Source organism: Bos indicus, chromosome X (genome assembly GCF_029378745.1).
Source record: "Bos indicus isolate NIAB-ARS_2022 breed Sahiwal x Tharparkar chromosome X, NIAB-ARS_B.indTharparkar_mat_pri_1.0, whole genome shotgun sequence".
NCBI classification, from domain to species: Eukaryota; Metazoa; Chordata; class Mammalia; order Artiodactyla; family Bovidae; genus Bos; species Bos indicus.
Genome location: NC_091789.1, coordinates 128,450,537 through 128,477,647, shown reverse-complemented (window position 1 = coordinate 128,477,647; position 27,111 = coordinate 128,450,537). Strand labels below are relative to the sequence as shown.

At 37.0% G+C, this 27,111-nt stretch overlaps 1 protein-coding gene across 6 annotated transcripts in view; it reads left to right on the top strand.

Annotated features, from left to right (window-relative positions):
• POLA1 (DNA polymerase alpha 1, catalytic subunit) overlaps positions 1–27,111 on the top strand; it is a 295,284-nt gene that overhangs the window by 166,432 nt on the left and 101,741 nt on the right. For all 6 annotated transcript variants that reach the window (XM_019955961.2, XM_019955959.2, XM_070783445.1 and 3 more), the window contains one exon: positions 21,296–21,412. In XM_019955961.2, the coding sequence (XP_019811520.1) occupies positions 21,296–21,412 (117 nt within the window). The remainder of the gene's footprint in view (positions 1–21,295; positions 21,413–27,111) is intronic.

Below are 27,111 nucleotides of genomic sequence, written 5' to 3'. Positions count from 1 at the left end.
TCATTGGTATTGTTAAATGTCATGCTTCTTATTTACTATTTGCATTTCATTTTAAGAAAGTAAATCTCATTGTAGTAGCATGAATAATTTATGCTTCTGTCAAGGAATTATTAAAACACGAGAGGTTGAAAAATATGCACATTCTAAAGGTTGTATAAAAACTGAGGACTGTTTTGCCTCACTCTTGAGTGTTTATTCCAGTAGTAAACCTGGGTGCTTACTAAAAAGCCATGGTCTTATTGGCTTTAATTTAGGACTCTGTGCAAAGTTGTAATTATAGTTATAGGTAAGGAATATTTGGCATTTTATCTTTCATAATAGAAAATAGGTCTTCATAACTTTGGGGGAGCTAGTTATATTTTTATATAAAGCAGGGAATTTCTCTGAGGTACATTTATTTTTGAAGAATTAGTAGTTATAAAAATTAGGAAGATTGTACAACTGCAGAATAAAAAATTTTGATTTGATGGACACAGAAAATGTAACTGACCTTTGAGGTGACTAAAATATGATCTGTTTCAAGTATCTGAGGTTTCTTATCAACTTCTGTGCATATTGATAAATTCAGCTTATTTTGCAAACAGTTACTAATGCCATAATGCATTTTCCCATATCTTCCATCTGAATTTTTTACTATTATTGATTGAGGATTCAATTGAGAAATGTGTTTAGAACCCTGCTTTCTGTGGTAATCACAGAAGTCAGTGGGAAGACAAGAAAATTGTATTGAAAGAAATTGTGCGCGTGTGTGTTTTGTGTTTCAGCATAGATTATCTCTGCCAAAATAATAGCTGTCATTTTGTTCTTGTTATATTAGTGGCCTGTAGCTTACCAACTACTCCTTTTGCCTTAGTTTTGCTCCTGACCACTGGCTATTGCCCTCAGCAAGAGGACCTTTTTAATTGAATGTCCAAATTTGAATGATTCTTGTTCTAATACCATCATACTTTTGATGTTTTTCAAATTTAAGCGTCCTAAGTTGCGACCTCTCACCTCAACACAAGAGTCTTTTTACATTCAGGGACTTTGAAACTTCACTTCTGTTTAGAATTTCATATCATGCCCATCATGGGGGGAAAAGATGGAAAATGTATACGCTGAGCCTATAGGACTTCCTGCAGTGCTTATTAATCCTTTATGGATCATTTGAAATGTTTCTAGTTTATTTAAGCTTTGCTGCTTGTATCAGATTGTTCCTATGAAAAAAGAAAAAGTGATCATGCTTTGAATTTTTAAAAATGATCTCACTTTCAAGCAAAAGCACTTTTATGCTCCATTAAAGTTGAATTTGCCAAACTCTTACATCGCATTAACACAAGCTTTACTGGATAGATAAACGTGTTGTTCAAAGACTGACTTGAACTTTACCAAACTACATATTAAGATTTTTATCTTTATACTTCTTATTTCTTAAATTATTTTAAAAGAGACTAGTAAAATAGACTAGATTTGCCCAAATGCACTGCTTTAATGACAAAATTTTTCCATTTGATTTAAAATAGTAATATAAATTATAAGCTAATTGTTTGAATATGAAGCTAAAATAAATAAAATATTTTGAGCTCTTAAATTGTATACTTGTTTTACATATTGTTAATATCTCAATAACTGTTTTGATTTTGTTTCTGGAAATTTGTATAAGTAATTTAATTATTTTCACATTGTTAATTTTTATTCAAGTCTGTCACATTAATTTTGTTTTTGTTTTTTAAATTTTAGTAAGTTTGCTAATAAAAGGATTCATTTTCCGCCTTTCCAATTAATGGATTTTTTAAATATGCATAGGACATCTTCTAGTTTTCTATGAATTATAGTGTTGCACTCTTTTTATTTATTTCATGAAGTTTTTAGCTTGGAAATAATCTTCAAATGGGTATCCTTTTGACCTCAAATTACTTAGAAAATTCTAGTCTCATTAATACCATGGCTTCCTGGCTACCAAAACCTATTATAAGAACTTGGTCTTTTCTTTGTGTTTCCTTGGCCTTGAGGTTTTAATTTAGTGTATTTGTTCTTCAGAGAAAGAACGTAAGCTAGTTTTCTACTTGAAATGACTTTCTGTATTTTTTAAATACGTGAAACCTTTGCAAAGTATGAGATTTTATTTTATCCAAAAAAATACATGCATTAGTTCTTTTTTAAAAAGAACTAATTTACATTAACAAGTATAGTGACCTTGAAAAAATATATTTTAATGGCAATAAATGGTAATAAAATTTAATATCAAGCTAAATCTTTTTCAGCTCTGATAGAATCCACTTTTTTAGCTGTTGAGTCACTGGGGTTCTTAATAAGAAGGAAAATGCATTTTCAGTAAATTACTTTTTTAAGGCAAAAAACAAACTGTAGACACAGAGGGAAAGGAGAACCTTTTATATGCCTTGTGGAAGAAAATACTCAAACTGTTAGATGAAATATTTAGCAAGTTATTTTAATGTTATAGCTCACCAATTCTGAGAGATCGATGGTACCTTGTTAGTAGGAAACTGTATTAACTTTGACTTCTAATGTAAAAATCTGCACCGGATTCATTTTCCCTAATTCACTTTATTCCTGTCTCCTGGTGTTCCATGACCTTTCAGAAATGTGTAGTTCATATTTTGTGCTCTACAAAAGCTGCCCCTTAGGTTGTACTGAATAACACAGAGTTGAATTATAGACACAATGGCAGTTCTCTGTGGCATTCCCAGTTTAAGCTTACTTACAGTCTGTTAAATTCATAAGTGAAGTGTTTTTTAATGTTGTCCATGTTAGGGAAAAGGTTAAATAATGCTCGGTTTCTCTTCGTGAGCAAATGGGGAGAGTCATTTTTGTTGTTTAGCGGAAGACTGTGTTCTCATATTTTCATTCCTCAGTCAGCATAGATGATGCTCCGGATTGTTTTGAAGCTTTCAGACAGAGGTTACATATTTCTCTTATATTTCATAAGCTGCTCATTGTACAATGGAACTGAAAATCATCTGGGGATAAACAATTTAAGACATGGCATTACTTCACACAGTTGTATACTTTGAGAAACCTTTAAAGGAGGTGAGAGTCACAGTGACTTGAAATTCTCTGAAAACTGATTTATCTTTCATCAACCAAGAAACCTTACCTTTTGGTTATTTATTTGCATTTAATTAGTGTAATCATGGCTGAGTTCTCTGTTATCAAAGAGACATGGAGAAGATACACTGTTTTCCACTTCCCAAATAAAATGGCTCCTTGAGTAATCCATCATAAGGCAATGACTTCTCAGCATTCTGATGAAATATTTTAAATATGCCTTCAAGAATAAAAGCTTATAATACTGTGCTGTGTATTGTCAGGAAAGAAGACCTGAATGCATGTACATGGGAATTGCACTTGTTCACAAGTCCAGTTTTCAGGCAGTTTTAAGACATTGGTCCCACATGATGCTTACAAAGTCATCCTCAAGGAAGAGGCAGGGCAGATGTTACTTTCAGTATCTAAGCAAGCAGAGCACACCCAATGGCTCCCCAGGTGAAAGGGGCCTGTAGTGAGGTAAGGGGGGAGTTTTGAGTTGGCTTCTGCTGTTTTGCCACAGAACCTCCTGCAAAGGAATGGCTTGTGGATTCTCACCAGCAGTCTAGCCTGAGGGAAGCTAGAGTGTTCAGCTATCCAAATTGATATCATATAGTTTAATTGCATCAGTTTAAAACTGAAAGAACATTTCTTCAGCTCCTGCAGCGTGTGACATGTTACTTCAGGCCACAGGGATTCAGAGCTGAATGATAAGATCCCAGCCCTTGGGGCCTGAGGGACTGGTCTGCCCTTCTATGTCCTTTTCTTCTTCCTCTTCCCTTCTTTCCTCCATCCTCAAAATACCCTTAATTTTTTATGTTCATACATTTGGGCCTGCAGTGCTGTTAGAGCCATGATCACTCTCTTGCACTCCAGGTCTCCCAGATGAAAATATCCATTTCTCCAGAAATACAATTGAAATATTTTACATACAGGTCCAGCATGTGGTTTGTCCTTAATAAGTGTTTGTTTTCATTATTTGACATTAAATTTAATTCGTACAAATGTGTGAAAAGTTCAACTCTCTTGAGGCAGGGGTGGTGTTTTCTCTTTAAAAGTTCACTTCAAATACTATTTGGTCATGATATTTCTGGTGTAGGCAGCCAGGATGGAAGCTGGGTTGGATAAAGGCCAAATCCTTTCTGCTTAGGGAATCAATTTGCCCGACACGTGAATAGCTGTATCCCAACTCCAGGTACCTATACCCACATCCTTCTGTAATCTTTGATTCTCTTGTGATGCAGTAAATGTAGCAGTGGAGTGGAGAGTCTTCATCCTTTCAAATTGGCATGGAAAATACCTCAGGTATTTGACTACTTTGACACTGGAGGCTTTAGCGTGTTTGGTAACTGTGTGCCAGGTTTGTGTCTAGTTAGTGAAGTATCTCAGGCCTTCTGTCCTCCACAAAATTTTTAAAAACCCAATTTGTTGCAAAAGGCTTTCCTTAATGACACTTCGGAGTCCCACATGTGGAAATGTCAGTCTCTCTGCTGGCTTCTAATATACAGGCCCTTCTGAGCATGTTCCCAGGGAAGGAGAGTTGATTAGATAGAGACTTCTCTGGATTTAGTTAATTAACAGCCTACTCCAGCCCCATTTCCTGCTTTCCTGGAGAAACACTCAGTGACTGTACTTACACAGCAAAGTCAGATTTGTTAGTTCTTTTATGTGAAACATCAGATGAATAGCTGAAAGGAATCTTTTCCCAACAGCATCTCCTAAACTCCAGAATGGAATCAGAAGTAGGGCAATGGACTAGTGCATGGACAGGCCTGCCTATGATCATCTCAGCATCTTTTGGGAGACACGTCAGGCTTGCTGCAGATGGGTGAGACATCAGAATAGATTCAGGGCTAGTTAGAAGATTCAGCACACACAGTCAGGAGAGCTAGGGAGCTGAATCTAAAGAAGACTGCTTTGAACCTGTTTGCATTAACACATGAAAACATCTGCTAAGGTGGACAATATTTTCTTCAGAAATTCTGTCCTTGTGCTTTTTGCAGTTAGGCCCTGGGAATATATCTCTTCATATCCTTAGTAATCTAAATATTCAAAAGTGCATAGAGTATTTTGTGTTTTGAGAGGGGTAGCATAATGGGCAGATGTCAGGATTAGCAGCTGATTTTTTATATATATAAAATCGTATATATAATACAATATATATGTATAGAATATAATACATGTATATTATACATGTATAATATATAATACACATTTATCTTATATGTATATATAATGTATACATGTATTTTATACATATATAATACATATAAATATTATTTTTATATATATATCCCTTTCTTTCATCATGCTAGCATTCTGCCTCAGCCTGGCTTCTGTGTTTTACAAGCTAATAGAATATGCCATTTACCCTCCGGATTTACTAAACTTTATTTGTATAAATACATGCCCACTTATCATAGTCACACCACTGAGGACTTACTAAAACAGATTGTTAGATTCCACCCCTATAATGTCTGATTCTAGGTCTAGGATGGGGCCTGAAAATTTGCTTTTCTAGCCTGTTCCCAAGTGATGCTGATGTTGCTGGTCCAAGCACTGCTTTGAGAATGACTGCTCTAGATATTCATTGAGTTTTAGTATTCAGCCAAGAGCAGTTGTATGCAAACAATAACAACATGAAATCATAACTTAATAGTAGTAGAATGATGAGATTTAGTTAAGACGAAATACTTTCTGTGACAGAAATATGTATTTTCCTGACCTCAGTCATGGATACGTCATGAAGACTTCTGGGGAACCTCATGTTTGTTTTTTAAAATTATGTCACAGAATTAGAGGAGTCTTTTGCCAGAATAGACCTTAAAACCATCTAGCCTAATACAATATCCTTCTTTATGAAAGAAGAGACTGAGACCCCCAAAGATGAGATCTCTCTAAGTTCACTTTTTTTTTCTTCAGAGGCAGAGACAGAAGTGATTGGTTAAGTAAAGACTGTGTTAGGGAAGAGAGCTTTTAAGAGGACTAATTTTCCAAATATAAAAGGAACCATTTTAGTATTTTGTCAACATTTAAAATGTTTAAGTTCACCCCAAGTGTTGATTTTAGGCCTTCTGAGCCAAAGGTCTATAGTGATTTTAATAACAGTTTTTTCCAGTAGCAGAGATCCTTTGATGGCTTAGGTTTTGGGTCTACTGCCTAGGTTCTTGGGAAATCTGATACTAGAGGCAGCCCAATGAAAATGTTGACAAATACCAAGTTTTCAAAGTATTAACTATTGTAATTAGAAAGGAAATTAAACAGTATATAAGAATTAGAAGAGGAAGAGGTAGGTTATCATTGTCTACAGATCCATGCAAACACTGAAAACCTAATGAAATCAACGAAAAAACTAATATAGCTTAAAAGAATTTAGGGAATTCAGCTGTGTGGCATGGCCAAAAAAATTTAATAAAGTCACTAGTTACAAAATTAATATTAAAAATCAATAGTTTTGATCTAAACCAACAACACTCAGAAAATATGATGGCAGGACTAAATACCATTTCTAGTAATCACTAAGAAGATTAAATACCTAGAAATAAACTTAACAAGAAATGTGCTGGAGATATATATATATGAAGTAAACTCTAAAATAGTAAAATACTAATGAAGGTTGTAAATGGAAAAGTATATCCTATTCTTGACTAGAATTCTTCAGCAGTTTAGGATCATTCTCTAAAGTTTATCCATAAATTTAAAGCATCCTTTATTTTAAAAAGAAATCACAAGTTCCCACAAAGAAGATGACCTGCTGGTTATTAAAAATTTGAGGAGTTTAGGGTAATTAAGATCTTTTGGTACTCTCCTGATTTTGATGGAGCCAATGTAGAAAGTCCAGAGATCTAAAATTGCATTTACGATTACATAAAGAGATGGTTTTTTCCCCAGTCATCTGGGGAAAAAAATACAGTTGTATTTCTCCCTTGCTCCCTATACTAGAACAAATTCCAGATGGGTCAAAACTTAAACCTAAAAAAGTAAACTGTTAAAGTAGTAGATATTTTAAAAATAATCTTGGAATGGGAAGAGCTTTTGAAACAGCACAAAAATCAGATTCTGAAAAAGAAAAATATCGATAAATTTGACTACAAATTAAAAAATAAAAATTTATGCAAGGCAAAAATTACACATACAAACACACCCCCATAAAGTTAAAAGAGAAATGATGAAGAAGGAAAAATATTTGCTGGCCATGTAGCAAACAAAAGGCAAATTTCCTTCACTCTGGCAAATCAAAGAGAATAGGACCAACAACCTAGTAGAAAAATGAATTGGTAAGGGATGCGAACAGGCAACTCAGAAGAAATACAAGTGGTTTATAAACGTTGGTAGAGATATTCAAGCTCACTCTTAAGTTCAGACATTCAAAGGAATACTGTTTTCCACCTATCAGAATGACAGGGATCCAAAAATTAGATAAATAGGTAGCATAGGCAAGGTGGGGGGAGGAATATTCACATATATTGATCAGAGTGGAAGCTGGTACACCCTGTTTGGACCACAGTTAGATGACATCTTGTCAAAATTTTAAATGAATATACCTTTTGACTCAACAATTCCAGTTTGGGTATCTCTCTACAGAGGTACAGGACTTGTGGATATTATTAAAGGTACTGTACAAAGATATTTCTTGCAACATCATTGGTAATAATAAGAAGCTGAAAACAGCCTAATTGTTGGTCAAATGAGGATTGACTGATTGAATTATTACAATCATACAAAAGAAATCTGTGCCACCCTTAAAAAGAACATTGATGTTTATAGAATTTCCTCTTAAGTGGAAACAAGCAAGATTTAGAACATTGTATATGATACTTTCTTTGTATTTTTAAAAACAAGGGAAGAGATAGTTGCAGTATACATTTTACTTAACCCATTATATTTGACTTATTTCAATTTGTAATGAATATTTAAAATACCAGTTGGATATTTTATATTGCCTTTTTGGGGACTGTCTTTGAAATTTACCATATATTTTATGCTTGGAGCACAGTTCAGTTTAGACTAGCCACATTTCAAGTGCTCAGGAACCATATAGGACTCCTGGCTCATGCACTAAGCAGAGTAGGTACAGAGAGCAAAGAGCACTTGGCTAGAGGTTCAGAAACCCAGGTGGCCCTGCAGCTTATTGCTCTGACAGTGTGCAAGGAGTTTACTTTTGCCTGGGCCTCATTTTTTTTAGATAGAATGTGAAGGATTAGACTAGAGTTTTTTAGAACTTTAGTTCCTTCCAACTTTAAAATTTAAGGTTCAAATATAGTATTTCATATTACTTGTCAACATCAGAAATGGAATTGCACTTGGTTTCAGATACACAATTTTCACCAGCACTCCTAAAATTGTGTATTCCTAAGTGAATCACAGTTCATATTGTAGGAATTATATTGTTAGTGCTTAGCGTAAGGTTCTTTGTTTATTGGTTTAAGGGAAGAATTTACTAAAGCTACATACATGTTGTAAACCAAGTAGGAATTGGTCAATTCTTTAGGCTTTGTTAATATTTCTAATGGCACATGGAGAACCAGTAAAGAGTAAAAGAATGAATCACATCAGTAGTATTTAAAGAAAGAGTAAATGTTGAAGGAGAAAGAGTTGAGAGGGAGGGGTTTTTAGTGCCCCTGTTTATAAAGTTTATTCTTCAGAAGATAATAATGAGTAGTTCGTTTTGTACAAGAGAGAATGAGAATCACTCAGACAGTGGATCTCAATTGTAGCCACACATTGGAATCACTTGGGGGAGCTTTTTAAAATCCTGATGCCCATTCTGTACCACTGGTGGTTCTTGCAGTGTGGTCCTGAGACCAGCAGCAGCCGTAGTATCTCCTGCGAACCTGTTAGAGATGCACGTTCTCAGGCCCCACCCCAAGACCTACTGAGTCAGAAACTCTGGGGTGGCGCCCAGCAATCTGTGTTGCAGCGTTCCCCTGGTGAGTCCACTGTGCAACCAGAGTTGAGAAGGAGCAAGAAGGATTCAGGGTGGGGAGAACAGCTGGGTTTCATTTTGAGTGCTAGTTTTCATCCTGTACCTGGAAAATCCCATGGACAGAGGAGCCTGGTAGGCTACAGTCCATGGGGTCACAAAGAGTCGGACACGACTGAGCGACTTCACTTTCACTTTCTTTCACTTTTCATCCTGTGTCAGCCATGAGGATAGAGTTGGAGATGGAATGCAGTCCGCTGGCTTGGTGTTTGCCATTCCTGATATGGGGGTTTGGTAATTTATTGATAGTGTAGATGTTGCATTTCACAAATGGAAGTCAAGAAGCATCCAATCCAGTTGAGGGGAAAAAACATGGGAACCACAAAAGCCACAGAAACTACAAAAGGTTGGGACAGAAGGGAACAAGTATGTTAATTAAAATGTTGTAAATGAAGAAATCCCAGGTAGATTATAAATTATTTCATTTATGTATGTTTCTTAAAAAAGGTTCAAGTGCCATGATGATTTTAGGTCCCCTTTATCATCTGTTGTCAAGTCTATTTGATCAAAAAGCATTGAAGGCTTGTTGAACCCTTTATCATTTGGCATTTAAGGATCCATTTCCTCTTTAACACTTGAGCTTTAGGTAGGAATGCACTTAATATAGGTATGGTAAATTCGGAATGAACTAAGCCAAAAATAAAATATATTTTCCAAGTATAAAGAGGTTGTCACTGACTGAGAAGGAGTTAACATGTCACATTCTTTTGATTTCTACTTCTCGGGAGAAATCACAGTATCTGTAATTTTGGAGGCATATTCTGAAGAATGTTATATTGTGATCTCTGTAAGCTGAATCTTAGAAATCTGTCTGGGAGTTTTCAGCCCTGACAGAATAAGAATGGACCCATTTTAGTATCAGGTTGGTTTGATTTTTTAAAAGTTAAGAGGATTGTATATGCAGATCATTAGAGGGACTGTTTTTCCTCTGCCTTGTTAACAGCAGATGGAAGAAAGCAGGCTGGGCTGTGTTGAGAGTACATCTCGTGCTTCTTATCTTTTGCGATCTTGGCTGTATAACTTCTGTAAACCCTTTTTATGTATTTTTCTTTTCTCATCCCCAAACGTTACATTTTATGTGGGAAAGTCAATTTTGATAATTTTCAAAAAGCTAGGTGTTACAGCAGAATTTGTGCCTCTTAGAAAAAACCACTCCTTACTATAAAGTAAAACCTGCCTTTCATACCTGAGTAAAACAATTCTGATATAACTTTCCTAATCCTCACATTTATTACAGAAAAGATGACAGTGCTGTTTTCTAGACCATGTTAATGAAAAATATTATATTCATCTTTGTATTAATTTCCCAGTAGTGAGTTTCTATTTTTAGATTGTTTTGTGAATTGGGCTTTCTGAGTTTAAAGTGGTTTTCAACACATGGGTGTTATTGTCAAACATCTTCCCCAAATACCAAACACATGCATTTCAATAGCTTTTTTGGACAGAAGCACAGTTAATAATTCTTTTATAGAAAAAAAGACATGGTTTTTTAAAAATTATTATTATTTTCTCAAATTACGTTCTAGTATTTAAATTCTGAAACTTCATTTCACTGTGTAGACTTAACCTTGTATTGCCAAGAGGAAAGAAGTAGCTTTTCTGCAAAGCTAAATAGCTTTTACTTTATTGTCTGCTATGAAACAGCTGCTGATACCAGAAAAATGCCATCTCATCATTGGGCCTGGGGTGTCCAAAAGAGGCAGGAAAAAACTGACTGTAGTTCCCTGTCTGCCCTGGCACTCTGTCCTCGTTTCTCTCCGTTTTCATTGCCATGAAGAGCAGGAGAACAATATTCTGCAATTAAGGATTCCATTAAGTTGAAGAAAAGAGCAAATGGGGGATGTTTGTTCTCCAAGCTGAAAAAATTTGTCTGGGTTGGGGGGGATACTGGTAGTGGTATAGAGAGAGGTGGGTGGAGAGACGAAGTCAGGGCTGTTTGTTGAATATACTGTTAAGGACTGTTACCATCCTAATTAATCAAGTTAGAAATTACAGCTGTAGTCGGTTTCCCCCCAATTCTTGTTATCAATTTTCTTCTCTTTTGAGACAAAGCAAATATAAATTTTGTGTTCATTTGTCATTCGTTCTTTGACTTCAGCATCTCTGAAAATAACAATGTAGCACAAAAGCCCAGTATTTACCTAGTTGTAATGTGGGTTGCCATGGTGTTTTGCAAATTATTGCAATTATGTTCACCATGCGAGTCGCCCTTGGTAACTGGCGAAAAAACTGATAATCCTGTTTTGAACAAAAGGTCAAATTGCTGAATAGAAAGTCTTGATTAACTAAAAGATGTACAAAGTGGAATTATTTCCTACCATTCAGAAATAGTTCTTGATCGGGTTTGGGGGAGGGGGTGAGTAAGTACATCTGATTACTGAAGTACAAAGCATTGAAAGGATGTTGTCTTGAGCCTTTCATGTAGTCTTAATGGTGGCTTTTTTGTCAAATTTACCCATTTGCGGCATTGAAAGAGGCAGCTGCATTTAAGCTGGAGAGACGGTGCTTTTTCAAGAGTTCAGTGCATGGAAAGTTCTCAGCAGTATCTGCAGTTTACTAGTAGCCCCTGGTCTATTAAAACTGATGTGCCGCATTTGAGCCCATTGCTCTCAGTACTTGTGAACCCCTCTGGCTGATGATCTAATAAAGTGCTCTTACTGGACAATCTCTGATCAGCTACTTAAAAAGGAGCTTGGGGGAGGGGGCAGCAGAGAGAAGCCTCACAGGCAGTGAGATCTAGTGTATAGGCCAGAAGAGAGCCTCCAGGGACTAAACTGAGAGGTCTGTCACGATGGTAATCTGTGCTTAGGTATTTGCCATGGTGGTGTGGGTTTTGTGCCCTGAATCCCTCTACGCTGTGATCACAATTTTTTTTCTCTCAAAAGAAATCTTCATTTTATTACAAGATGAATAAGAAAAGATTAGACATGTCAGTTTGAAATTTGGAAATCCACTTTTGTGGATTTGCTTCTTCAGTGATGGGCAGTAATAAAATACATGATCCTATGTTTATGTAAAAGCAAAAGTTTCCCAGGTTACAGCCAAAGGTCAGATGGATTTCATCTCTTCTGAATCCGGCAGAGCATCTGGGGGAGAATTTGAAGGAGGAGGGGTTTAATGGCCACCTGAAAAATCAATTCTTAAAACTTTTGAGAGTGTGTGAAAGTGGCATGAAAGCAAAGCAAACCTTAACAAGTTTGTGGGTTTACATTCTACATCACCTAGCAACCCCCTGGCTCAGCCAGATCTCTTGTCTACCCTTAGTTCTGTTTACAGACTATTCAAACGGTCCTTCGAAACCATGAAAGATATTCAGTTTCATTAGTACCATTCTCAAGGAGAATATAATTAAAGTTAAATGAACAAATATTGCCGGGTGATGGTTTGAAGTTCACTCTGATTTTAAGGTGCCCTTTGAGGCAATTGCATATAGTTCAGTTTTAACATGTTTTGCAGTACCCAGGAGTACCTCATTAACTCATACCGGTAAATACTAGCTTGCAAACAAACAAACAATAAAATTTGCTTTTAGCTAGACTTGAGCAAAGAAAAGAAACTCTGCTAGTGATAAATTTCTAGACATGCCGTCCTGATTGAATTTTTTAATCAGTTCCTACCCTGGACATCTGAGCTGATCCATGTGTACACTGAATAAAGACAGGGGAGGGGGTCTGGGAAACAAAGCACATTTCTTTAAAACTGATTTATTACCTACCTTTGAAGATGCAGCGTCATAAAGGAAAGTATTAAAATCATATTCCGTGGAAGGCTGTGTGCATTATAGTGAATAGCTTAATTTCATATATACGTCTAATACTAATAATACATGCCCTGCCATTCTGCTTGGAAGCTGCTTATGTACTTAAATTAACCTATTCTTGAAATATCTGATAGAGTGAAGAAAAATTTTTTTCATATGCCTTTTTATCCCATAAGCCCATTCTCTGAAAATTTGGGAACAACCAAACGCTTATTATAGGTCAAAATATTTTTCAGATGTGTTAGTGGTTCAGTTATACAGAATACTCTTGGTAAAACTGTCTGTTCCCTCATTAATAATAGTTTTCTGATTATAAAAACAATATGTACTGGTAGATAATTTACAAAATATAGAAACAGAAAAAACTATCTAAAGATAATCATGGATAGCTTTTTAGAGTATTTCCTTCCAGTCTTTTTTTCTGTGTACATATTGATGAAACTAAGCCTTGAGTTAGTTAACTTTTGAAGCTTGTTAGTATGTGCACATACCTAAGGTGATGTTTTTTCAAGAGCGAGGACTTGAAGGGTAAGAGCCATGTTGGAAACAATGAACAATTTTTCTTAGCGGCCTCATCACTAAAGCATTAATGTAAGCATCAGAGTAGCCATTTTTCCATCTCATTCCATTTGATTCTTTCTTTTTTCCCTGTTGAAATAACTATATGCCTTAACTGACACATCCATTTATAACCATTCATGTTGGAAAGTCGGACATTCATCATGGTTGGAATATTACATCCCCAAGTCACTTGTAGCTTCACATAGGGAAAAGAGTGTTTTATGAAAAAATTTGTAATACAATAGAGATTAATGGAATGTGGAGAGGAAAATGCTTTCAATTTCTCTTGTAAAGTGAAAGCAGGGCAGCGTGGAAATCTTGTGTTCTTACTATTTGTATTTTGTTAGATCTCTAACATCCACAGTACATGGCTGGGTTGCATGAGCTCTTTGTGCTTTGTTGACAGTTGACAGACAAAGCAAAATTATTCCTGAAGCAAGGTACTGTGTACTTAGTTGTGACCTATTATAGCCTAAGAATGTAGCTTGCTTTTCAGTTGGATAAATAGAGAGAGCATTTTATAGAATAGACTTGAATATACTAAGAGAGATTTTAGCTGCCCATACAGAAAGATACATGTCCTCCATTGAACTTTTTTCCCCCAAAATGTAATTTTCCACATAAAGTCATTTTAAGTATATTTTCCCTGGTTGCTTGCACGGAGATGATTTTAACTGTTCTAGTATTGTCCTATGGTGGTAAAATAAAATTGCTGGTAATTGTTGGCTTTCTCTGCTCACAGCATAGCAGAGGAATATGGCTTCCATGGGGCTCTCTAATGTGCCTCAGGTACATCTTCTGATGTTCATCCTCTGATTGCAAATTAAAATAACAAGACTATGGTATTGGATTTGATGCGAAGCAAAGCAGAACAGCTTGCTAATTTATCATGTAATATACAATTGCTGAGGTTGGAATTTGTCCACTTGTAGTGCTATTCTATGTGTCTAAATGAGGACCACTGTTTGCATCTAACCTATCATAACAGTTTGGGACTGCTCCATTATCCTTTCAGCAAACTGATGGCAGAGTCTGGTCCTTGCACAAATGATAAGATCAATAAGTTTCAAATAACTTGGATGAAATGACATGTGACTGTTCACTTAAAGAGATGTTTTACTTTAAAAATCAATTTTAATAATATTTAAAATTCTTACATTGACCGATGAGGCATTTTCTACTTCTCTTTTGTTTGATAATTTTGTTTAAAAATATTTTTGTATTAACTTTGGTGAATAGTGTATGTGTATATTTTTCCTGATTTGCTCTTTCATCTGCTCTGGCACCTCTCTGAGACTTAATAATCACTCTGATGTGCCAGGATGCTGCAGTGTAGAAGATTTAACTTTAAAAGTAAAATTATGTTCATGTTAAAACTTCCCCTAGAGATCTTAGGAAAATTTTCTCCCAGTTTTGGGTGCAAATGTGGGTCAGAAAGCAATTTGTTTTTTGATATTTCTGGAAATCCCAAATCATAACATGTCATTCTTCAAAAGCAGCTGTGGGCCCATACTGTGCACTGTCTATAAGAAGACCCATTTTACACTGGGAATAATTCTGTGACAGAAAAATGTGACCATAAGGGAACTCCAGAACATTTATAAATGGTTTTGGGTGAAAAGAGTGTCTGGTATTCTCAAAGTGCATATAGTTTGGGGAGAGGAACAGTTAACAGCCATTATAGAAAAATAGTAATGATATGATGAACTCTGTAAGAGCATGCATGCTGGCAGACCTCGCCCTGTGACCCTGTCACTGCACTCCTGGAGAGCCATTACAGTTTTAAATAAATCATACGTCACTGCAGTAGTGTTCTGTTGTCTCTTGAATCTATGTGCATCCCTAAATAAAGCACTTTCCTTACTGTCTGTTCTGCCATCTATAACTTCAAATCCAGTATAGTTTTATTAGGAAAAACAGAAATTTTACTTGTGTTGATGGCATAGTTGTACTATTTTGCAGTCAAGTTGAGAAGCAGCTCTGTGTAATCTTAACCAATTAGCCCTCTTTGTAGTTCTCCATTTGGGGATAACATCAGGTGGAAACTGACCAGGTTCTCTCCTGGTTAGAATAGTGAGTTGTCAGCTATAAGTACAGCACTGATGTCCCCCAGTACTGGAGAAAAACGATAATAGTTGACACTTACTGGACATTTGTGTGGGCTTTCTTATTTGGTCCTCTGAGCAACTCTAATAGGGTAATCATTATTACCTCTGGTATCATAGATGAGGAAACTGAGGCTTAGAGAGCAGTTTGGCCCCTTTGTACAAAATCACCTATTAATAAGTCGGAGGGGAGAGACCACGCTCAAGTGCACTTTTTCATACCTGTTCAGTTTTCTTCATTGAGTGTAAACATTTTGTGCTAGAGACTGGGTAAGACACTACCATATCCAAAACGAGTCATTCCCCAAGGGCCTGACCATCCAGTTAGGAAGGTAAGATAAGATGGTTCCAGGACAGTGCACAGCAGGGTCTGTTCAGTGGCTGCTGGACTAGAAGAAGTCCCTGAGGGTTGGGGAAATTTTACAGGCAAGGAATGTAAGTGATGCTGAGTGAATGGGCACTTTACGCAGAGGTTCTGTGGCACGAGCAGGAACAGGGAGTTGGCAATAGGCAAAAAGTGATGATGACAGAAAGCCAGCACTATGGGACAAATAGTGAGAAAGGAGGAATGAGACCAAAGCGTGGTATAGGAAGGTATACAACTGGAGGATGGGAGTAGAGAGGTCTTGGAAAGCTACTTGGAAAGGCTGTGCATTGGCTGTGGGAGAGTATGGAGTCAGGGAAACCTGGCACAGGCTACCACAGTAGATCATCATTGAGGTCTGGGTTCGAGTGTGGTTGGTGATAATGGGACTATAAGGCCAATGGACAGATTTGGTGACTGACTGGAAATGGGCGAAGGACCCCATATATTTGATTAAAGAGTATGAAAACTACTATAAATTTTTTTTCTACTGTGACTTTTAGACCCCTATTATTTTCCATAAACCTGATCCTGTGCATTTTTTATTTTATTGCTTCTATTCATTTATTTTCTTCGAAAGATAGTTTTGAATGCCTTTTATGTACCACATTTCTGGGTGTGGGTGATTTTTTGTGTGTGCATCCTTCTAAAAATAGAGATGTACACGAATTAATAGCAATTTGTGTTTAAGGTGCAATTGTTAGGAATGCCTCAGCTACAAGTGGAAATCGATCCCTTTTTAGCATATGAAGACAGAAACCATTTTTGTTGAGGCCTCAGAAATATAATTTAGCAATCAGAACCAATCAGCATTTAACACAATTTCATACACAATGATTTCAAGGTATTAGTGATGCTGAGACTAAAGCAACAGGTGATAAGAGTTTTGCATGTTTTGATAAAAGTTTGTTTTGCCCTGGGACAGGCTAGCTTCACCTCTTTTGAACCCTCTACTTATAAACATGTTTAAAGTAGCCATCTGAAAACTTAATGACCCTATTCTGCTTGGTTATGACAATTTGGCATTTACACATGGTATTGCATAATAAGATGACATATTTGGATGGCAGACATCCTCAGAGTGGTTCTGGGTTTTTTGTTTTTTTTTTTAAGCCAAACCTTTTTATAGGTTGGACTTTCAAAAAGCTACACATTATTAAATTTTCTTTTTCCTTCACTGATTTGGCAATGTACCTTTGGGCTGCATATTTCCCAACATGGGAAATGAAAATAAGTTTATTTTTGCCCTTGTGTTACTTCAAAGAGATTTTATACAACATTGGTATTTTCTTTTGCTTTTATCACCTATGGGAGGCAAAATGCCATGAGATATTGTAAGATTTGCTTCATCATGGAATATTTTCAAAAATCTGACATATTTATTTTTAACAGCTCAAATGTTCCTTGAAGGGTATATTTAGCACAGTCAGTCAATATTTGCTGGGGGAACAAAGGGTTAACCAAATGTACTTGACAAAACTGAATGGAAGCAAAGCATATATTAAATATAATTGGGGCCTCTTTCCCCCATTAAAGAGTTTTATTTAAAATGCACCATGACCAAAGCTTAATTATTAAAATAAAACAATAGGCATAAAGAGTTACAGGCTTCTAATATTTTTTTTCAGCCCCAGTTCCCTTCACACAGTTATCAGCATGTTTAATTTCCATGCATAATAGCACCAGTTATTGTTGTCATTTGTAAAGGTAGATTAACAGATAGTAAGTACAAACAAACCCAAATAAGTACTGAATAGAGAGGTGACAAAGAAGAAAAGACCTCTTTAATGTTAATTATAACTGGTAGGAAGTCTAGACAAATTATATTATCTGTTTTCTATATGATTTGAAAGGACATTTAGTTAGTAACTCTGTCAGAGATAGAGTTGGGTGTTTGCTTTTGAAACAGGTGAGGTGACAATTTAGCATCTCCCTGGATGGCAGCTCACCTGGTGAGTCATGAAGTTGTGGTAAATTGATGAAATCAAGTTTCAAAAACACCTGGAAAGAACTGTAGCTTTGTGAACATTGTATTTAAAAGATTAAAAAATAATTGTAACTCTGGGTTGTATTCTGGTACTCAATACTTTATTGTCTCAAAACATGATAATTGACTTACCTGCTTGCTTTTTAAAAAATTTTGTTAAGAATTGAATGAATTACAACTGTGGTTGTGACTATTAACTGATAAGTGTTTCCAAGTGTGTAAAGTCTCAGGTAGCAAATGTAGTGTCAGAAATCCAAATAAATGATGAATGGGTGGTTCATTCTTGTATTTTTCATACATCATTTCCCTTGAATGCTACTTTTCCTTTATTAATATGCATTTAGGCCCAAACCCATGTAGGGTACATCCAGAAACAACTAGTCTCACCTTTTGTTTTATAAGCTACATTTAAAATGTACTACCAGCTGTTGCTGTCAATCCCATTATCCCTCTGTCTCCCCCATGCCTGGAACATGCTAAACCAAAGTATATTTTTTCTTTAATTCTGGGGGATCATCAATTTTGAGCTGCACTCTTAACGGCTTTTTTGGAGGGAACAAATACATGTTATTTGTAAAGGCATCTGAGTTTCAGAACTCTTAAAATGTATCCTCAGATCAAGAACATTGGTAATAGGCCCTAGGAATTGAAAGAGTTGCCTATGACTAAGAACCACTGATTCTCTTTTCTAGTTCAGGGTCTTTTGCTATGGTAGTAGCTGTATGTCTCAGATCGGTAGAATCCACACGACTGAATCTTTTTGTCGTTTTAGTTGGTACTGTGCAAGGCGGTTCTTAAAACCATACCATAGCGAATTGCTGTTTTGTTTTTGTGTATGTGGATCTTGCTTTCCTATTTAGATTATAACTTCCTGAAACTGTATACCTGGGGACTCTTTGCCTATTTCCCACAGTATTTAATACAATTCTGGTATATTTTAAAGATTTCATAAGGATTCCTTGAGACTCTCTACCTGAAAAGTTGATGTTCCTACTGAAGGTGGGAGTAAAGTATATTCTGAATGTATTGTCTAGATGAATTTTAATATGCTTTAAAGGCAGCATCTTTTATTTGAGTCAGAAAGTTCTACAGTGTCCTTTCTCTGGTGTGAAAGCCATAATAAGCTGGAAGAACTGATTCTGGGCACTTTGCCTTGAGTTAGGTTGTAGCTACTTCCAAGAAGAAGATTGAGGTCACTCAACAGAACACTGAACGGGGACATCCTGCAGCTTTGGACTAATGCCACGTGACAACCTTAATAAGCGACAGATGAAAGTCCCTAAAGTAATTCAGCAATATTTGTCTATATACTGCTCTTATCTGGGGAGAAAAGGCGTTGGCCTTTTCTGAAACTGAGGTTGCTCAGTTTCGAAACAGGGAGTATGGTTAAACATGTCATTGATCCTTTTCTTCATTGTATCTCAGTCATATCACACACCATTCTCTCTTCACTCTTGTGCACATTTTCTCTCCGCCTAAGTTGTCTTCCCTGCCTCCTCCACCTACTAAACCTCTACTTACTCCTGAAGACCAGTTCAGAAGTTCCACTTCACCAAATACTCCAACACCCAAATATAGTTGGGTCCCTACTCACAGCTTCCCAGGTGGGGACCCCATGCAACAAGGGAGCATACCTTGTTCACCTTTATCCCCTAGTGTTTCACCCTCATTTGCCTTAGGGCTCTAATGCCTAATACATGTAGCACTAAAGCCCACAGGCCCTAGTGCCTTCATAAGAATACCAGAACTTTGCTCAACCCCACATGTGAAGTCTTGAAGAATTCTGTGTTTAACAGTTAAGTTTTATAGCAAACATAGACCTCATTTAAGTTAACAGATATGTTGTTACCACATCTGTATGAGAAAATTTAAACAAGGACTGTGAGAGAAAGTACCTGAAGAAAGAAAGCGAGAGAAGAGGAGGATTTTAAAGGCCAGGGAGTGGGCAATGGCTGTTTGAAACTACTAGAAAAGAGTGGTCGGTTGAAGTTGTCCTTGAAAACTTTGCAGCCAATTTTATGCCTCCAGGGAACATGCATAAAAGAATCTGTTTTCATTAAAAAGGAGATAATTGCTTACATTTTTAAGTGTTTCTTTTATGTCAAAGGTAGTTGTAGGCACTTTAAATGTATCCCATCATTACAACAAACCTATAAACAAAGTGTTATTATTGTGCCCATTCTATGGAGAAGGAAACTGATCAGAGCAATTAAGTAGTCAGCTGTTGGGAAAGTCATTCATTTCTACTCAGTATATTCTTTACTTTGGTAATGGCCTTTCATTTCAGTTCAGTTGCTCAGTCGTGTCCCACTCTTTGCAACCCCATGAATCGCAGCATGCCAGGCCTCCCTGTCCATCACCAACTCCCGGAGTTCACTCAAACTCATGTCCATCGAGTCAGTGATGCCATCCAGCCATCTCATCCTCTGTCGTCCCCTTCTCCTCCTGCCCTCAATCCCTCCCAGCATCAGGGTCTTTTCCAATGAGTCAACTCTTCGCATGAGGTGGCCAAAGTATTGGAGTTTCAGCTTTAGCATCAGTCCTTCCAGTGAACACCCAGGACTGATCTCCTTTAGAATGGACTGGTTGGACCACCTTGCAGTCCAAGGGACTCTCAAGAGTCTTCTCCAACACCACAGTTCAAAAGCATCAATTCTTCAGTGCTCAGCTTTCTTCACAGTCCAACTCTCACATCCATACATGACCACTGGAAAAACCATAGCCTTGACTGGATGGACTTTTGTTGGCAAAGTAATGTCTCTGCTTTTCAATATGCTATCTAGGTTGGTCATAACTTTCCTTCCAAGGAGTAAGCGTCTTTTAATTTCATGGCTGCAGTCACCATCTGCAGTGATTTTGGAGCCCCGAAAAATAAAGTCTGACACTGTTTCCCCATCTATTTCCCAAGAAGTGATGGGACCAGATGCCATGATCTTCGTTTTCTGAATGTTGAGCTTTAAGCCAACTTTTTCACTCTCCTCTTTCACTTTCATCAAGAGGCTTTTTAGTTCCTCTTCACTTTCTGCCATAAGGGTGGTGTCATCTGCATATCTGAGGTTATTGATATTTCTCCCGGCAATCTTGATTCCAGCTTGTGCTTCTTCCAGCCCAGCATTTCTCATGATGTACTCTGCATAGAAGTTAAATAAGCAGCCTACTGAACTAAAACCCATCAGTTTACATTCTGCATGTAATCATATGAGTTTTTATTGGGAGGTTTTGATATATTAGGTGGCAGGAGGATATCTTTTAAGTAAAGAAACTAATGTCTCATGTGATCTTTTTTTTTTTTTTTTTTCAAACTTTATTATGAGTTTCCTAATTTTTATGTTTGGCACATAGATCAAATTAACATGACAGGAAAGACGGGTAGGGAGCTATTTCAGAATCTATTGGGTGACATGAATCTACCTTGATCACGATAAGTCTTATCTTGATCACAAGAGGGTTTTTATTTGTACTGGTTGATGGTGGTGATAGGACTGAAGCATTCTCTTTGTCTCTCCAGGGCTGGTTGATTTGTGAAGAGCCCACATGTCGAAATCGAACTCGGCACCTTCCCCTTCAGTTCTCTCGAAATGGACCCCTTTGCCAAGTCTGCATGAAAGCTACACTTCGACTAGAGGTAATGGTCGCCTCGTGCTCGGGGCATGGGGATGTTAGCTTGTACCTTAGTTCTGGGAAGTGGATATTTGGTATATACCCTGTGGTGATACCCTACTACCACACACATGTATTTAAGAAAATATCCAGACTTCAAAAAGATACATGCTTTAATTTTCACATTATGAACAGTATATTTTTATATCTAAAAGAGAAACTGATTAGTTCTCATATGGGTTACTCAGATGTCTTTGGTTACCACTTTTTAATTACAGAGACGAGATAACTTTTGTAGAAGCTGCTGTTACCTTCAGAGTAGATCAGAACCCCTTTTGCAAAGGCCAAGAAACCTCCCAAACCTGTACTATAAAGGGCTGATTTGATTTTTATGGAATTCATTGTTTCTGAGTAGCAGCACAGAGGGATAGTTCTCAAACCTTTTCTCGCCTCAGTACATAGACTCTCAGTGACTCCCATCTGGTGAGCACACAGTCTGGAAGCACTTTCCTGGTAATTAAGGTGCCGTCCCTCTGTCACCCACTGTGAACATCATGGACCCAAGCAGCATTTGCTACGCTGTGGGGAGAGGGGTATTTGAAGGTCTTCCAGGCAAAGTGGATTTTGTGATCAAGTAATTCGAGCCAACTCTGAGTTCAGTTCAGTTCAGTCATTCAGTCGTGTCCGACTCTTCACGACCCCATGAATCGCAGCACGCCAGGCCTCCCTGTCCATCACCAACTCCCAGAGTTCACTCAAACTCATGTCAGTTAGTCAAGGTTAAACAGGACTTACTGTAGACTGTCACACAACCTGTAAAATGATAAGGTGCGGTCTACTTCACTGATACAGGACTGTTACGTGCCTCACTTTCCCAAAGTTTTCTGGTCCAAGGATTTGTAATGATCTGGGTGAGAAGGGTGAGAATAGGAAGCTTGTTGCTTATTTACTTATTTTTTAACTCATAGACCAGTTTTAACCAAATTTTGACTTCAGATCTTTTCACTGAAAAGAGTTGATACACAGGCTAGTTTTAGGAAAATATTTTAATGTATCACTTAACAGAATTTAACAAGAATTACAAGTGGCTGCCACCATTGTATATTCCCTTGTTCTTATGCATATCCATATGTATTTTTATGTGGTTTCAGTCATCATGAAGATATGCTTTTATATCATGTTTATCTTTTGTTGAACATCTGTCTCTGTTGCTATTTAATTTTCGTACTAAACTTCTAAACACAAATTTAACCATTCCTTTCATTGGACAATTTAGGCTACTTTTACTATCCCTTTACTAGAGAATTGTGATGAATGATTTCCTGCTTAAATTATTTATTATTTGAAATATTTATCAACAGTACACATCCAAGTGCATAAATTTAATGTAGACATGATTCATGTTGCCATATTGCTTTCTAAATGGATTATCCCAACTTAGGTGCCAGTTTTACCACTACCTTTGCAGCATTTGTGCATTATCATTAATTTATTTTTAACTAATTTGATAGGTATAAAATGTTCCTTGTCTTACTTTTAGTATGTCTTTGCTAATTAGCAAAGTAGATTTTAGATTTTTTTTTAAAATATGGAGCACATAAGTGAGAATTAGTTGTAGCGAATTCTTTTTACGTCAGTCTCATCTTATGACTTGTATCAGCATGTGCAGAAAGAGAACAAAAGTATATATATATTTAGTGTGAGTCATCAATCCAGTTGTAGACTCCAGGGGAATCACCTTGCTTCATGAACCGATGCTGCCTTTGAGATTTTTTAAACATCTAGCTCATCAAATCATGTTCAATGAAAACTGAATTACTTCTTAGAAAGTCAGCCAATCTTAGGATTCCATTCTTGGTGACAGAAAGTACAAGGAAAATGTGCAGCTAGTAGATCGGTAACTTTCCAGTAAGTGCTGATGATGTTATTGGTAGTGGTTTAATACATCAGGTTATCTTTTATCATTTATGATCCTTTTTTAAATGAGTGAACCAACACACACATTTTGAAGTATTTTTTCCCTTCATTTTCTTGTCCTCAAAATGGGAGCATGTTAGGTAGGCATTTACCAACTACTCAGGGGTGATTAGCTCCTCAGGCCATGTTGCTGCTCAGAACATGACCCCCTGGAATAACTGGAGGTCGAGAGCATCCTGGTTGGTGATCTTGCTCTTTGCCATTCCTTGCAGGGACCTTAACAGTGGGACTGAGCCTACTCCTCTTCAGTTCATTTTCAGTTACTAGTGATGAGTAGGAAATCTCTTAATATGTTTATGATGTTCCTGGGCTTTCCTAATAGAAAGAAAAAGCTATATCTTTTTAGAGATCATTCTAAAGCGGCTCCAGAATCAGTGATGCTATGGGCAAGATCATTGTAGTTACCATAGAGTTTTCCAGAGGATCTATTTTGCAGGATTATGCTTATCTGGTTCTTAAGTTCTGGGTTATTGTGTGTCAGTCATACATTACCTTCATTTAATAATAATTTATTGAACACTTATTATACCCTAGGCACTTTGCTAGGGACTAGGGCCATAGCAACGAACAGAACATTTCCTTATTTATAAAGCTAGCTTAGGATTGCATTACATGTATTATATAAAATCGATATCTGTGGACAGAATTAGGCATTTGTAAATATCTGTACGGGCATAAACATTAGACTTTCCTAATGCTTAACTAGTGAGGACTTTAAATACATTGTCAAGTTTGATGGTATAATACTTACCTCTTACTGTGCCAATCTGATCTTCACATAATAAATCTACTCTCATTCAGTCCTGTGTTGTAGTTGGCTTGAGTACTTCCCAGAATTGACTTGGGATTTGAGAGTGGGCTCTTCTTCTGGCTCCTCTTGCCAGAGTTATGAGAAAGAAAGTTGGGACGGTTTTGTTCCCAGGGTTTTAGACATGTCTCTCTTAGATACCTTAAAAAAAAAAAAAAACAGAAATAAAGAAATCGGTTAAGATTTTTCACGTTCATGGCAATTTAACAGTATACAAATCTATGATTATTAGAAATGTACTCTCTGGGCATTCTCTGCACATAGAAAGTGCAAATAAATACAGGAATGAAAACTCCACTGTATGTGTAAGTTCCCAAGTGAATAGAACCTTTTTTCACACTGATGATAGAGATAAGACTTATCCAAGTTAGTGAATAATTATTTTAATATATATTTATTTTAAGGATGTGGTTTTTTGACTTATTAAGGTGGTCAAGTCTGTATGGCTGTGATCCAAACACACAGGGGATCCTATATTACATAATTAACCAAAAATAAAGCATTAGTTTGGTTTTGTTTTCTAATTAGAACTGAGATTGAAACCAAGTTAAACTTTTTCTCATTAACATTGCCATTCTTGATGTGGAGATGAGAAGATATCTACATGTGACCCACTTGCTACTCCTGGCTGGGAGAGGGGCGGGGTAGGAGCACTGTGGCAGAGTTTGGTTTATTCAACTAAATTTCTTAAAGGCCTCTTATGAGGAAAGCACTAAAATGACTTCTGGTCCTACTGTGGGACACCCCTAGTGTTTCTCACGTTATCCTTAATTGTAGAATTGTTAAAATCTTTTATAACAGAACGTTTGTACCATGTAGGACTTTGGCCTTCATGGGAGAGGATAAATACTGAACTTGTGATCATTGTATGTTGCAATTTCATTATGGCTGTGGCTGATGGATTATTGATTTAAAAAGTAAGTTAAAGACAGTGTGAATGTTGCCAGGCTATGTGGGACAATGTCTTGTTTCTGTGTAAGACGAAAACAGTTGTGGTCTCTTAAGGAAGTAATCATAAGCTGTACAGGAAGAGAAACTTGGGACTATGATGGAAAGTCTCAAACAGCTGTACTGAGTCATTGGTTACCCTCCAGTAGACAATGGGCTTTTATCATGAAGGAGCCTTTGGAATTCTCTGCTCTGATTTTCCTGTGCTTGTTTTTTGATGCAGAGTTTTGGGCTACTCTGGCGGCTCAGATGGTAAAGAATCTGCCTGCAGAGTAGGAGATCTGGGTTCGATCCCTTGGTTGGGAAGATCTCCTAGAGAAGGGAATGGCTACCCACTCCAGTATTCTTGCCTGGAAAATTCCGTGAACTGAGGAGCCTGGTGGGCTACCGTCCATGGGGTTGCGAAAGTTGGACATGACTGATCGACTAACACTTTGCTAAATTCTACATACAGACTTGCCTACCATGAAGCAGATACTAGCCTTCCTTTCAGTATAGTATTTTTCTATTTTAAAAAAAATTATTGAGATGAAATTCACATGACAGAATTAACCATCTTAAAGTGAATAATATAGTGGCATTTAGTGCATCCACGGTGTTAAGTGATCACCACCTCTGTCTAGTTCCAAAACATTTTCACCGCCCGCCCCCGCCCCCGCCCCCAGCAAAAACCCTGTATTTGTTAGGCAGTCACTCCTTTTTCCTTCCCATTCTTTTGGCTACTGGAAACAACTAATCTGCTTTCTGTCTCTATGGATTTACCTAGGTTGGATATTTCATATAAATGAAACCATACATTATGTGACATTCTGTACCTGGCTTTTTTCACTTAGCATAATGTTTCTGAGTTTGATCCAAGTTATAACCTGTGTCAGTACTTCATTACTTTTTATAATAATAATTCACTGAGTAGATATACCACAATGTATTTATCCATTTATCTGTTCATGAACATTTGAGTTGCTTCTTTCAATATGCTTTTGAAGTTTATTTTTATTACTTAGATAGATCTTGTGTTTGGTCTCAATCTATGTCATATGTCTCCCTTGTTGGTCCTAGTTTAGCTAAATGGTGCTATACAAGGCTAGACTGATCCTTCCTTTTTCCTGCTTTCAGTAAGCACCTACTCTTTGCCTGTTGTCTGAGAACCTTTTAGATACTTGAAGGTAGCTGTCTTCCTAAGCTTTTCCCTGCTAGGCCAAGTATCTTTAGATCTTCAACCATTTCTCTAGTGCTTTGCTTTCAGAATAATGATCCTAGTCCAGGGTTTATAGCCTGATAAAATGATTAGCCCCAAATTGCATGCAGCTGTTGGATAGCTCTCATTAGGACTAGTATGGAGCAGAATAAACCTGCCGCTACCAGCTTTTTCTAGGTAGTAAATTTCTGTGAAGTCTTTTTAGGGTTGCATTAACTTTCTTGACATCCATATTCACAGCATTGATTCATTTTGCACGTTCTGTGTACTCAAACACATAATTTCTTGGCACATACAATTGCTAAGCCATGCCTTATCAGGTTTTCTGAGATGCAAGTGGTTTATTTTTACCTAATGTAAGACTCCATTAGTACTGTATTAGTTTCCTAGGGATGCTATAATGAAGTACCTCAAACTGTGAGTGGCTTAAAACAACAGAAATTTCCTATTTCACAGTTCTGGAGGCTAGCTAGAAGTTTGATATCCAGGCATCATAGGGGACTCTCCCTTTCTGAAACCTGTAGAGGAGGATCATTCCTTGCCTCTTCTAGCTTCTGGTAATCCCTGGCATTCTTTTGCCGGCAAATGCATCACCGCAGTCTCTGCTGTCATAGTTGTGTCTCTTTTCTTCTTCTTATAAGGATATAGTCATGCTGGATTAGGGCCCACTGTATGATCTCACCTTAACTTGATTTTATCTGCCAAGATCTTATTTCCAAATAAGGCTACATACACAGGTACTCTTCATAGATAGGAAATGGCTGAACTGAGAGAAATGGAAACCAAAAGTAAC